The 12,560-nt window shown below is 35.9% G+C and overlaps 1 protein-coding gene and 1 pseudogene across 2 annotated transcripts in view; one reads left to right on the forward strand and one right to left on the reverse strand.

The window, feature by feature from the left end:
* Positions 1-12,560, forward strand: part of GRAMD1C (GRAM domain containing 1C) — a 104,003-nt gene that overhangs the window by 76,551 nt on the left and 14,892 nt on the right. For both annotated transcript variants that reach the window (XM_045502096.1, XM_045502095.1), the window contains 2 exons: positions 5,317-5,454; positions 11,428-11,546. In XM_045502096.1, the coding sequence (XP_045358052.1) occupies positions 5,317-5,454; positions 11,428-11,546 (257 nt within the window). The remainder of the gene's footprint in view (positions 1-5,316; positions 5,455-11,427; positions 11,547-12,560) is intronic.
* Positions 2,009-2,159, reverse strand: LOC123576332 (annotated as a pseudogene).

Consider the following 12,560-nt stretch of genomic DNA (forward strand, 5'->3'; position numbering starts at 1 on the left):
AGAGTACCATTTTGAAGGAGAGACTCCTTCTAGACTCATGTATCCTCATGAGATATCTTACAGAGGAGCCTGAAACTAGTGTGCTCCCTTTGATGTGGAGTTTAACTGAAGCCCATATAGGAAAAGTTAGCCTAGAATCTGCTTTGACTCGTTCTTTTTTTAATGTTCTTATGCTATGGTAGGCCACCCACCAAGATTGAAGGGAGCCTTTTTAGGGATATTTCTGTACTTCCAGAAATGGGTTCTGGGCTGCCATCTCCTGAACAAAATGCTGAGCATTGTGTTTTAATCTGTTAAGCCATATATGAACTTGAAAATTTGATATATAATATTTCATAGAATAAGCTGTAGAAGAACCTTGTTTATCTAGAGTGCTGTTGCTGATAGGCTTTCTGCAGCTTATTAACTACATGCTCAGTTTTGGGTAGGAGTGCAGAGAATTTGAGAAGATGCTAGGAGTTTCCTGGCAGATGAAGATGAGTTGACACAATGTATCCACATCTACAAGTATAATGAAATTGTGGCTGTATTTTTGGCCAAAATAACATTTCTGTTGCTATCAGGGTTTACTTCTTTCACCTGCCCTGCTCTATGCGTGTCACGGATAGTCTGTGAAACATCTGCCCCAAGAGGTAGAGCCTTGAGTGGAAGCTGACAAACTGGCTGATGTCATGAGATACCAGGGCTGTGTCATGACAGAATTAAGTTTAGTTTTAATTGCTTAGATCAGAACTTGGTGTGACAGGGTGCCCTAACCAAAGCCACTTATGTTGAGAATGGAAGCTAAGTGAGGCAAAGATTAGACTGGGGGAGGGGCACATAAGAATAACAAAATTAGAATCCATGATCTACAGCTGACAGACCAAGATGAATTGGAAACTCATGCAAAGAAAAATAGGAATCAGATATCAGGTGATGCTAATTAATAAAGGTGAGGACAAGTAAGCCTCTGGGGAAAGCAGAGAAAAAGCCATGAAATAGTCTAGCACATCAGGGAAGCACCATGAGACTAAACCAGGTAACCCTGACATAGTTACCTGAGGCAGGTTTTTAAACAACACTCTCAAATTGAACTTGGTTTTTCACATGTAAAGAAAGCCCTCAAACTATGTCAAGAAGACAGCAGGTCACCAGTTTTTAAGAAGATACAGGATAGAACAAATTGTGCGTCCTTAGTTACTTAATTAAACTCCAAATCTGCTTTTCTTGCATACCTATCTGGTACATTTTTCGTGAACTCTCAAAACACTGTCCACATAGGGTTTTAGTTTCATTCATGCCCATGTCCCTCTCATATTTATTTATCTGACTCACTTTTCCCATCCTTTCCACTGGCTACTTTCAAACTGATAGGTTTGAATATTTTCAATTCAAGAGATGTTTCTTCTTTATTGGAAATAGTAACCTGCTCTCAGGTTGAGCGCTGTTCCCTTCCCTACTTGAGATACCACTTGCTAGCTTCATATGTCACAGCAATATCACTGGTGATCTTATTTGGATAGGAGGCTTTAAAGTACTGTGAATGTCATACATAAATAATCCCAGATGGAAATAGTTTATTTCAGGTTCTTACTTCCTTGAATTAATTTCCATACAAAAGGTATTATTAATTTCTAATAGTAATACCACAAATTCCATTTTGTCAGTCATAATATAGAATAATTGATCAACTAATTGAGTTTAAATGAAATATGAAAATGTAATGTTTATGTGAGTATAGTTTGTTTCCTTCATAAATGTGAATAGGAAACTTACTTTTGAAAAATTACAGTTTAAGAGTTCCTTAGAGAAATGACTGCTTCTAGGGCTGAGGTGGGGAATATGCAAAATGAGGCTGGAGTTTCTTGTAGGGCCAGAAGTAAAGAAATGCTTCAAAAAAAAAGAGGTGTATCAAAAGGGCATAGGAGTCAACCTGAAAGAGCTCCTAATGGCCAAAGTAAAAAAAAAAAAAAAAAAATTGAGCAACAAAATATATAATGATAGTATTGGATTATAACCTAAAGTATAAAATAACTATTCATGAGTCCATACTGATACAAATAATCAAATAAATATGTAAATGGGGGACAAAACACAAGCCTTCCTTACAGCGTTTCAAATAATATACATACATACTCCCCCTTCTACACTTGATCTTAGCCAAAAGGCCGAGAAGCGATCATACTCCCCCTTCTAGAAAGTGGAGCTTAATTCTCTTTCCCTTGAGCATGGGCTGAGCTTAGTGACTCATTTCTAACAAACAGAATATGGAAAGGTAAAAATGGTAACTTTACAGAGGAGGAGCCTGCCAGACACCACCGTAACCAAATGATCAAGGTTACCATTATCATAATTCATGCTGATACCCTGGATCCCCTGAGTTTGATGAGAAGGGGACTTCACCTTTGTGGGTGTTCTTCGCCAAATCCACAACCCCAGTACAATCATGAAAAAACAGATGAACCCAAATTGAAGGGCATTCTACAAAATACCTGACCAGAGTTCTTCAAGTGTGTAAGGCCATTAAAAAACAAGGAAAGAGTGAGGGACTATCACAACTGGAGGAGATAAGGGAGATAAAACAATGAAATGCAGTGTGGTATTTTGGATTGGATCTTTGTACAAAAAAAGGACATTACTGGAAAAGGGTAACAATAACACTGAGCTTCATTGATTGTAAATCTAAAATTATTCCGAAATAAAAAGTTAAAAAATATGGTTGCAAAATGGAAGTCCTATAAATAAAAATTGACTGTAAGATACTTTTTTTAAAGCACTTTCAGGGGCGCCTGGGTGGCGCAGTCGGTTGGGCGTCCGACTTCAGCCAGGTCACGATCTCGCGGTCCATGAGTTCGAGCCCCGCGTCAGGCTCTGGGCTGATGGCTCGGAGCCTGGAGCCTGTTTCCGATTCTGTGTCTCCTTCTCTCTCTGCCCCTCCCCCGTTCATGCTCTGTCTCTCTCTGTCCCAAAAATGAATAAACGTTGGAAAAAAAAAAAAATTTAAAGCACTTTCAGTAGTCATTCATTCAGAAATAGTTATTTAACACTTTTATGTGCCAAATACATAATGTATATAGGTGTTTAAAATTGACATAGTCCCTACTCAGATGGAACTTAGAGTCTTATGCAGGAGAGAGGCAATAAACAAGTCAACAGGCCAGTAAAGATAATAATTACAATTCAGGATAAGTTCATGAAGGAAATGAACAGGATTAATAGAATCATCTATACTTGTTTGTTTTCTTTGTGAATATATCAGTAATTTTTTCTAAAAAAATTTTTTTTCAACGTTTATTTATTTTTGGGACAGAGAGAGACACAGCATGAACGGGGGAGGGGCAGAGAGAGAGAGAGACACAGAATTGGAAGCAGGCTCCAGGCTCTGAGCCATCAGCCCAGAGCCCGACGCGGGGCTCGAACTCACGGACCGCGAGATCGTGACCTGGCTGAAGTCGGACGCTTAACCGACTGCGCCACCCAGGCGCCCCTATCAGTAATTTTTTCAATGAACATACATTCTATTTCAGAAAAAGCTATTTCTCAAGCCTAATTGGGAAGTTATCTCAGAAAACCTTAGCATATTACCTAGTTTCAGTGATTTATTTCTCTATGGAAGGAGCCATTATTTGAAATTTCTGTGACTAGCTTTTGCCTACACAAAGTATTGTTGCAGGGAGACGGTAAATCAATATCCGTCTGATATCCCTAAGTTCTTTGCACCTGTAGCAAAATAGAGAAACACAAATCATTTGATGAGGGAGAAAAAGGAATAGTTGGGGTGAAGGCAGAACTAGAAGAGTTTTTCTGATTCTTAAACTACTGCCTTTTGCTTGACCGGATTGCTTCCCATGGCTTAATATTGACAGATGGTCTACACAGACAGTTGTCAGAGCATGATATCTGTAATATGGGGGGCTTTTGTCACAGTTTTTATTCTGTATTGATGGAGCGTAATCCTTGAAATAATAAATAATCCTAGTCCTGAAATCATTAAAATTTCATATTGGATTGCTTTACTCTATTTCCTTTATCGGATTCTTATTCCTAGCTGTCTTTTTTTTTTTTTTTTTTTTAATTTCCTTTTTGATTCTTTTAAGTTAAACTCCTGGCAATAAAATAGAGGTTAAGTTTGTGTTGCCCTGGAGCTGTAGTGAATTCAAATTCCGTTTCAGTCACTCACTAGCCATGGAGCTTTGGCAATTCTCTCTCATTGCCTCAGTTTCCTCATCTATACAATGAAGGTGATGATAATACCACTCATCTCACAGGATTGCTGCGAGGATAAGATGAATGGGTACTTGTAAGGTGCTTAGTACAATGCCTGATATATGGTAAGCACCATATAAGCATGGGCTATTTTATATAATGTTTCCAGGGAATATGAGGAGAGGTGAGCAGATATTGCTTCTTCATTTGCTACTGGTAGTTTTCAACATCATCATCATTATCAGGTTCCCAGAAAGATTAAATATTCCACTGGGCTCTACTTAGCTTTGAAGAATACTTTTCAGAAGGATTTCTTAGTTCTTTTAACGTATGGTATTGAGAATAGGTTGTGAATACGATAAGACTTGTCTTGGGGCAGGTGGCTTTATGTCAGGTTTGAAACGTTATTCAGGCTACCAAGTTGGTGAGTGCAGCAGATATTAGAGCCACTCATGACTTAATATCTATTGAATGTATGACCATTCAGAAATAGGACCTGCTAATTGCTGTGGTAGATACCTCCCTATATATCCCAGTATTAACCTTATCATTTTAAAAAAAAATTTTTTTTTCAACGTTTATTTATTTTTTTTGGGACAGAGAGAGACAGAGCATGAACGGGGGAGGGGCAGAGAGAGAGGGAGACACAGAATCGGAAACAGGCTCCAGGCTCTGAGCCATCAGCCCAGAGCCTGACGCGGGGCTCGAACTCACGGACCGCGAGATCGTGACCTGGCTGAAGTCGGACGCTTAACCGACTGCGCCACCCAGGCGCCCCTAACCTTATCATTTTTGAAGTATTCTTTTGAGTGATGTAGTACAAGAGTTTGATATCATTCAGGTTAAATATTTTTATATCTTTAGGGTTTTGATGACTGAAATATTGATCATATATGGTTTAATTAAATATATATTATGTATAATTATATACAGTACATATGTATATAATGCCAATTTAGAGTTTTAATAGTGTTTTGGAATGTGCTGATCATTGTAATCACATTTAAAAACCATTTTGTGCCAAAACAAACAAACAAACAACTAAATCTTGAAATTACCATTCCTTAGTTTCTTCCCTTTCAGTCCTGTGTTTTTTGTTGTTGTTGTTTCCTTTTGCTGTTGTTTCCCCAGAAAATATGCCTGAGAAAGATCTTCATGGAAGACTTTATATCAACCGTGTTTTTCATATCAGTGCTGAGAGAATGTTTGAATTGCTCTTCACCAGTTCACGCTTCATGCAGAGATTTGCCGATTCTAGAAATATAATAGGTTGGTTTTGTGTTTAATGATAAATTTGGGAGAATTTTATTATCCTTTAAGAGTTAAGCCTATATAAATTAATTTATGTTGTCAGGGGGAAAATTAGACTTTGATTTTATTTTGGTGATAGATAAACTAATATTTAAGCGTTTTGGTTAAATTTACATGTGAGCAGTGTAATTGTTCAATTAGTCAGATCCTACCTACAATGAGGTTCAAACCCTTTGAAAACTAAAACCCTATATATTTATTAATGTACCAGTTCAGGTATTTGAACCTAATTTAAAAGGATTCTATTTCAGAACAATTGGATTCTAGTAGGGTGTAAATTGGTACAATCACTTTGCAAAATGGTTTGGCAGTAAGCTGAACATAAAAATTCTCTATGACTCACCAATTCTACTAGTAGGTATGTGTATTCTGAATGACATGGCTACAGTGTTCATATCAGCATTATTAATAATGGTCCCAAAACAAAACAGCCCAGATACCCACCAGTAATATATGGTGGGTATGGATAATAGAATGGATAGGCAAATTGTGTATGTTCACACAAAAGATTACTATACTAGCAATGAAAAAAAAAAAAAACAACAAAACAAATCGTTGCTACTTGTAACAATATCAGTAAATCTCACAGATATAATGTTAAGCAAAAGAAGCCAGACACAGAAGAGTACATACTTTGATTTCTTTATATAAAGTTCAAAAACAGGCACAACTAATTTATGGACATAGAATCAGCATAGTATTTGCTGTGTGGAGAATTGGGCAGTTAAAGAGTGGGAGGGAACTTTTGGGATGTTGGTAAAGTCTATCTTGATCTGGTACACATGTGTGTTTTCTTTGTGTAAATTCATGGAGCTAGACGTACACTTGAGATTGCAATGGTTATGGTATATCTCAATGAAAATACCAAAAAAAAAAAAAATATTCCAGTTAGGAAATTAGTTAGACTCATAAAAAGGATTGCACTGATTATGTGTTAAAAGTTCTATTTTGCTAAACATCTCAAATAAGCTTATAGTTTGAAACTGAATTTATCCTAAATATTCAAAAATATTTTATAAACCTTGGGAGCACATGGTTTAGATTGCTATAAAACATTATAAAACAGCAGCAGCAGAGATTCATGTAAGTTTAATCATTTGACATAGTCAAAGAGAAAGTTATTCTACAGTCAGTTTTAAATATAGTTTATAATTGAGCCACTTTATTAACCATTAGATATTATTCTTTTATTTGAAACTTCTATATATTCATAGATTATATCATTGATATGGATTCTAGATACAAAAAATAATTTATTCTTATTCAGAGTAGTATAGCAAAGTGATTTCTAATTGATAGCAATTGAGTCTTGTAATTAAGAACTCTCTGTTTAAAAAATCATTTTTTTCTGTTCTTCTAGTTTTAAAAATGTGGAATATCTGAGGAATATAAATTTTCCTCTTCACGCAGTAGCTTATATTTAACTATATCTCTTCAAAATCTGCTTTGTATTTTCTTGCTATTTATGTCTACCTGGAGAACTTGATATTTCAAAATAGTTGGATATGTTATTTTTCTTAATTTTCTAAGATGATGCTTGTTGATATTGCCCTGTCATGTTTATGGCTGCAAAGACCCCTGAGGAGCTAGTATGTTATTCCATGCTGGTACTAAATGAAGTTTGTTCTTTGACTCACAACTGTACCAGGTGTCTGATATTTATCTAGCTTCAATATGGATGACTGTGTTTGCTATCTGATGTTATAAATGGCTTTTGGAAGCAAAAGCTTCTGGCTAATTACAAGTATAGACAGTAATAGGAATGGTGCTGTTTAGACCTACAAGTCATCAGAAGTTTTGCCCCCAAAGAGAATCTGCTTACTGTACACCATTCTGCTATCTTCTGAAGTTGTTACTTGGTAATCAAAGTTCTATTTCTTGAGAATAGGTTTCAAAGGCTTCTTTTTAAAAATACTAAGAAGTATTTCTTTTTTCATGAAAAGATTTTTTATAGTCAATTATTTATGAATTTAATTTCGGCACTAAACTAAAATTTCAGCACTACTTGATCTTTTTTTTTAATTAGGGAACTTCTAAATAGGTGTTCTTTTAAATCTTTGTTAGCAGTTGTATGACACTGCTTTTGTAATTCAAAACTCAGTTTTAAGTCTTTTTATTCCACTTTTTAATTTTGAAAATTATAAACTTTCAGAAAAGTTGCATGAATAGTATAATAAAACCCATATAGCCATTCCCAAAATTCACCATTGTTTTGTTGTTGTGGTAAAATGTATATAACATAACATATACCATTTTAACCATTTTTAAGTGTTCGTTTCAGTAGCATTAAGCACATTGACATTGTATAATCATCAAAACCATCCATCTTCAGAACTTTTTCATCTTCCCAAACTGCAACTCTGTACTTATTAAAAAATAAATCTCTATTCCTCCTTCTCCCAACTACTAATGACCACCATCCTACTTTCTGTCTTTACGAATTTGACTACTTTAGGTACCTCAAATAAGTGGAATCATACAATATTTGTCCCTTTGTGTCTGGCTTATTTCACTTAGCGTGTCTTCAGGGTTTATCCTTGTAGCATGTGTCAGAATTTCATTCCTTTTTAAGGCTGGATATCATTCCATTCTATGTATATACATATTTTGTGTATCCATTCATATCCATTGATGGAGTTTTGAGTTGTTTCTACTTTTTAGTTATTGTGAGTAATACTGCTGTGAACACTGATATACAAATATCTGTTTGAGTCCCTGTTTTCAATTCCTTTGGGTGTATATGTAGAAGTGGACTTACTGGATCCTTAGGTAACTCTATGGTTGCTTTTTGAGGAATGGCCATACTGTTTTCCATAATGGCTACATCATTTTACATTCCCCCCAGAATGGCTGCATCATTTTACATTCTCCCCAGCAATGCATAAAGGTTACAATTTCTCCATATCCTTGCCAGCACTTGTTATTTTCAGTCTTTGTGATAACAGCCATCCTAATGGAATGAAGATTTGCCAATTTTAAAACTTTTATTACATCAAAGGATTCATAAAGGATTCTGCAGATCCTGCTTTTTATTACTTTAATTCAGTATATCAAGTGGTTGATGTGTCCTTTGTACATTGTTGTATTTTAAAAATAACTTCATCCCTGATTTTTTATATCATGATGAGCTTTACTTAGGTATTGGGGGGCTTGACTAGTCCAAAATGTTGTTAATTAGATCATGTTCTGGTACATGATTCAGTAGGATTGTTGGTAACATTGGTTACAATACAAGTGGAAGACATACTTTTACCCTTGTTAATAGTTTTTTTGTTGAGTAGTGTGCAATTTCATAGCAGAATCCAATGATACCTTAAAATTATGTTGCTAATTAACAATGGATTATTTGTATAATTTTTTTGAAACAGACTGACATAGGACCAAAATAATTGCTTGAAAAGTATTTTAGAATAAATTTTGTATCTTCTTTCATGGACAATTAAATAAATTATTTTTTACAGCAAATTCTGTATGGTAGGGATGCCTGGCTGGCTCAGTTGGAAGAGCATGCAACTTTTGATCTCGGGGTCATGAGTTCAAGCTCCATGTTGGGTGTAGAGATTATTAAAAATAACTAAATAACTATATATATATATAATTCTGTAGGGTAGATTCTATAGTTTGTGATACTGCCTTTTTAGTTTAGTTGTAAGATTTTTTTCCACATACTCAAAATGCAGCTTCAGGGTCCCTCAAAAAATCTCAAGGCCTAGCTGTATGAAAGAAGTTGAGTAAAATTGTCTATATCACAAAGCTTTGCTTCATTTTTTGGTGATGGTTGATAGATTAGATAAGTCTTCTGTATTTTAAGTTGTTGACAAATAGCAGTCAAGTATACTAATTGCCTAAGTCCATTTGTGTGAACAGCATTAGGTGATTTAGTCAGATCTTTGCAAAAGAGTTCACGATGCCATTACCTATACCTACGTAGTCTTTGCCTTGTTAAATGACTTGTGCTATGTTCTAAAAATATATTTCTCTTCAAAGTTATTTTTACTCACTGTGTAGTTATTAGGAAAATAAGAAGAATTATATATTTATATATTATTTCATTTTTTTAAATGTTTATTTATTTTTGAGAGAGAGAGAGAGCGTGTGAGTTGGGGAGGGGCAGAGTGAGAAGGAGACACAGAATCTGAATCAGGCTCCAGGCTTCTGAGCTGTCAGCACAGAGCTGGGCTTGAACTCATGAACCATGAGATCATGACCTGAGCCGAAGTTGGCCACCCCTGAACTGAGCCACCCAGACGCCCCTAAGAGAGAATTTTTAACAAGATCTTGCCATTAATACAGAGATTATCCTATAGCTTTCTCAACTTGGAAAAGGTTATGTCATTAGATTTCATAGCCCCCTTCTTGATTAAAGATTTTGACAGATAAGCCATTAACATTACATGATTTCTCATTACATGATTTTTCCACAAGTTGGGATCAAGGTCTTATTGTTGCATAATGGCAAATGTCTTTCAAGGTTTTGTCCTCAATGATGGGAATGTTAAAGTGTTGTTCTGTTTGTGTTTAATAAGGTTGGTGCCAATATTTCTCTTCACAGGTACTGGGGACTTTAAAAGGAAGCCTACAGATGAAACAACTTTTAATTTTCTTTTCTAAAGAAAAGAAAGAAAGTGTGTTAATAGACAACAATTTAGAAGTAAATGGATCAAAGATGGGGAATATGTCACATACAAGAAGAGGGCCTCACATTTAATTTTACTATTCTTTAATGTTAAAATGATAACACTGTCAAAAGGATATTAGGACTGGTCAAAAATAAAAATTTAAATAATTAAAAACTACTTCTTTCCATTAATCGTTGGGGAAATGCAAATCAAAACCACAGTGAAGGGGCGCCTGGGTGGCGCAGTCGGTTAAGCGTCCGACTTCAGCCAGGTCACGATCTCGCGGTCCGTGAGTTCGAGCCCCGCGTCAGGCTCTGGGCTGATGGCTCAGAGCCTGGAGCCTGTTTCCGATTCTGTGTCTCCCTCTCTCTCTGCCCCTCCCCCGTTCATGCTCTGTCTCTCTCTGTCCCAAAAATAAATAAACGTTGAAAAAAAAAAAAAAAAAAACCACAGTGAAATACCCCACACACCTATCAGAATGGCTGGAATCAAAAACACAAGGAATAACAAGTGTTGTTGAAGATGTGGAGAAAAAGGAACCCTCGTGCACTGTTGGTGGGAGTGCAAACTGGCACAGCCACTATGTAAAACAGTATGGAGGTTCCTCAAAAAATTAAAAATAGAATTACCATTGATTCAGTAATTCCACTACTGGATTTTTACCCAAAGAAAATGAAAACATCAATTCAAAAATATATATGCACCCCCCGTGTTTATTGCAGCATTATTTACAATAGCAAAGATCTGGAAGCAGCCAAGGTGTCCATCAACAGATGAATGGATAAAGAAGAGGTGATGATGGTGTTGGTGTGTCTGTGTGTGTGTATGTATACGTACGTGTGTGTGTGTGTGTGTGTGTGTGTGTAGTGGAATATTGCCCAGCCATAAAAAAAGGAGTGGGATTTTGCCCTTTCCAACAACATGGATGAACCTGGAAGGTATTAATGCAAAGTGAAATAAGACAGAGAAAGGCAAATACCATATGATCTCACTCATGTGTGGAATTTAAGAAAACAAAAGAGAAAACAAAAAGACAAATAAAACCCCAGACTCAAATACAGAGAACAAGCTGGTGGTAACTGGAGGGGAGGTGTTTGGGGGGATGGGTGAAATAGGTGAAGGGGATTAAGAGTACATTTACCATGATGAGCACTGGGTAAAGTATAGAACTGTTAAGTCATTTTTTTGTACACCTGAAACTAATACAACACTGTATGTTAATTATACTTTAAAAAAAGCCCTACCTCTGATTCCATTTCAAGTCATACTCTTCAGAGTTTTAGAACCAACTCTTTACGTTTGCTGTGATTAGATGTAGTGTCCACCCCTTGGAAAATAGAACCTGGAGGTGATCAACTGAGAACCATGACCTACACTATAATCCTTAATAATCCACTTACTGGAAAGTGCACCACTGCCACTGAAAAGCAGGTATGTTTCCTCCATCAGTATTCCAAAAGAATCATATATGTGGGAAGAGAGAAACCTGTCATTGTCCCCAGTTAACAAGACGATTTTAAGAAATAAACGGCAAAGCAAAAGGGAGAAGAAACTATTACAGATTAAAAAAGACTGAAGAGGCATATCAACCAAATCAACCAACCCTAATTCAAACAAACCAACTAAAAATATATTTAGGAGATTTAAGGAATTACTAATTTTTTACATATATTAATGGTATTGTAGCTGTATTTTAAAGAAAAGAATATCTTTTAAAGAGACACACTGAAGAAATAAAGAGGTACACTGGAATATTTATGAATAAAATTATTCTGATATCTGGGGTATCCTTTAAAAGTAATCTAGCCAGGGAGAGCATGGTGGTAGAGGGAGGGAATGTGGGGATGGGGTACAGATGAAGCAGGACTGGGCAAGAGTTAACGTTGTTGAAGCTGGCTGTTGAGTTTATGAGGGTTCATTATACCTCATTTCTACTCGTGTGTATGTTTTAACTTTTCCATAATAAATGGTTTAATAAAGAACACTACTGGAATCCAATATACGGGATCATGCCAAGAGTTATAGCCAAATAACTAGAGGGGTGCTGTGATGTATGGGAAGAGATGATAAGATATTCAGTCCTCTACTCTGGCCAGTGTGGCACTGTCTTTATAGTAGAGTTTGTGTTTGACCAATTTATGTTGAGGTATAGTGTATCTGCTCTGCAAATAGGTAGAAAATATCTTAACATCTGAACTAGTTATGCTATTATGGTTTTTGTCCAGTGTTTAAAAGGACTTATTTAAGAAAAGTTTGGTATTTTGACATTGGAGAATCTTTGATAATGTTACAGGATAGGTTGAAAGGGTATGGTTAAAATGAGGAAGGTTTGGCCAGTAACCACTCCAAATCCTGTTAAGGTAGGCAGTGTTTTCTTTGGTTGTCCCCTTTCTTCATTGAAAAAAATTTTTTTTTAACATTTTTATTTATTTTTGAGAGATAGAG

The sequence above is a fragment of the Leopardus geoffroyi genome, chromosome C2 (assembly GCF_018350155.1).
Source record: "Leopardus geoffroyi isolate Oge1 chromosome C2, O.geoffroyi_Oge1_pat1.0, whole genome shotgun sequence".
Classification (NCBI taxonomy): domain Eukaryota; kingdom Metazoa; phylum Chordata; class Mammalia; order Carnivora; family Felidae; genus Leopardus; species Leopardus geoffroyi.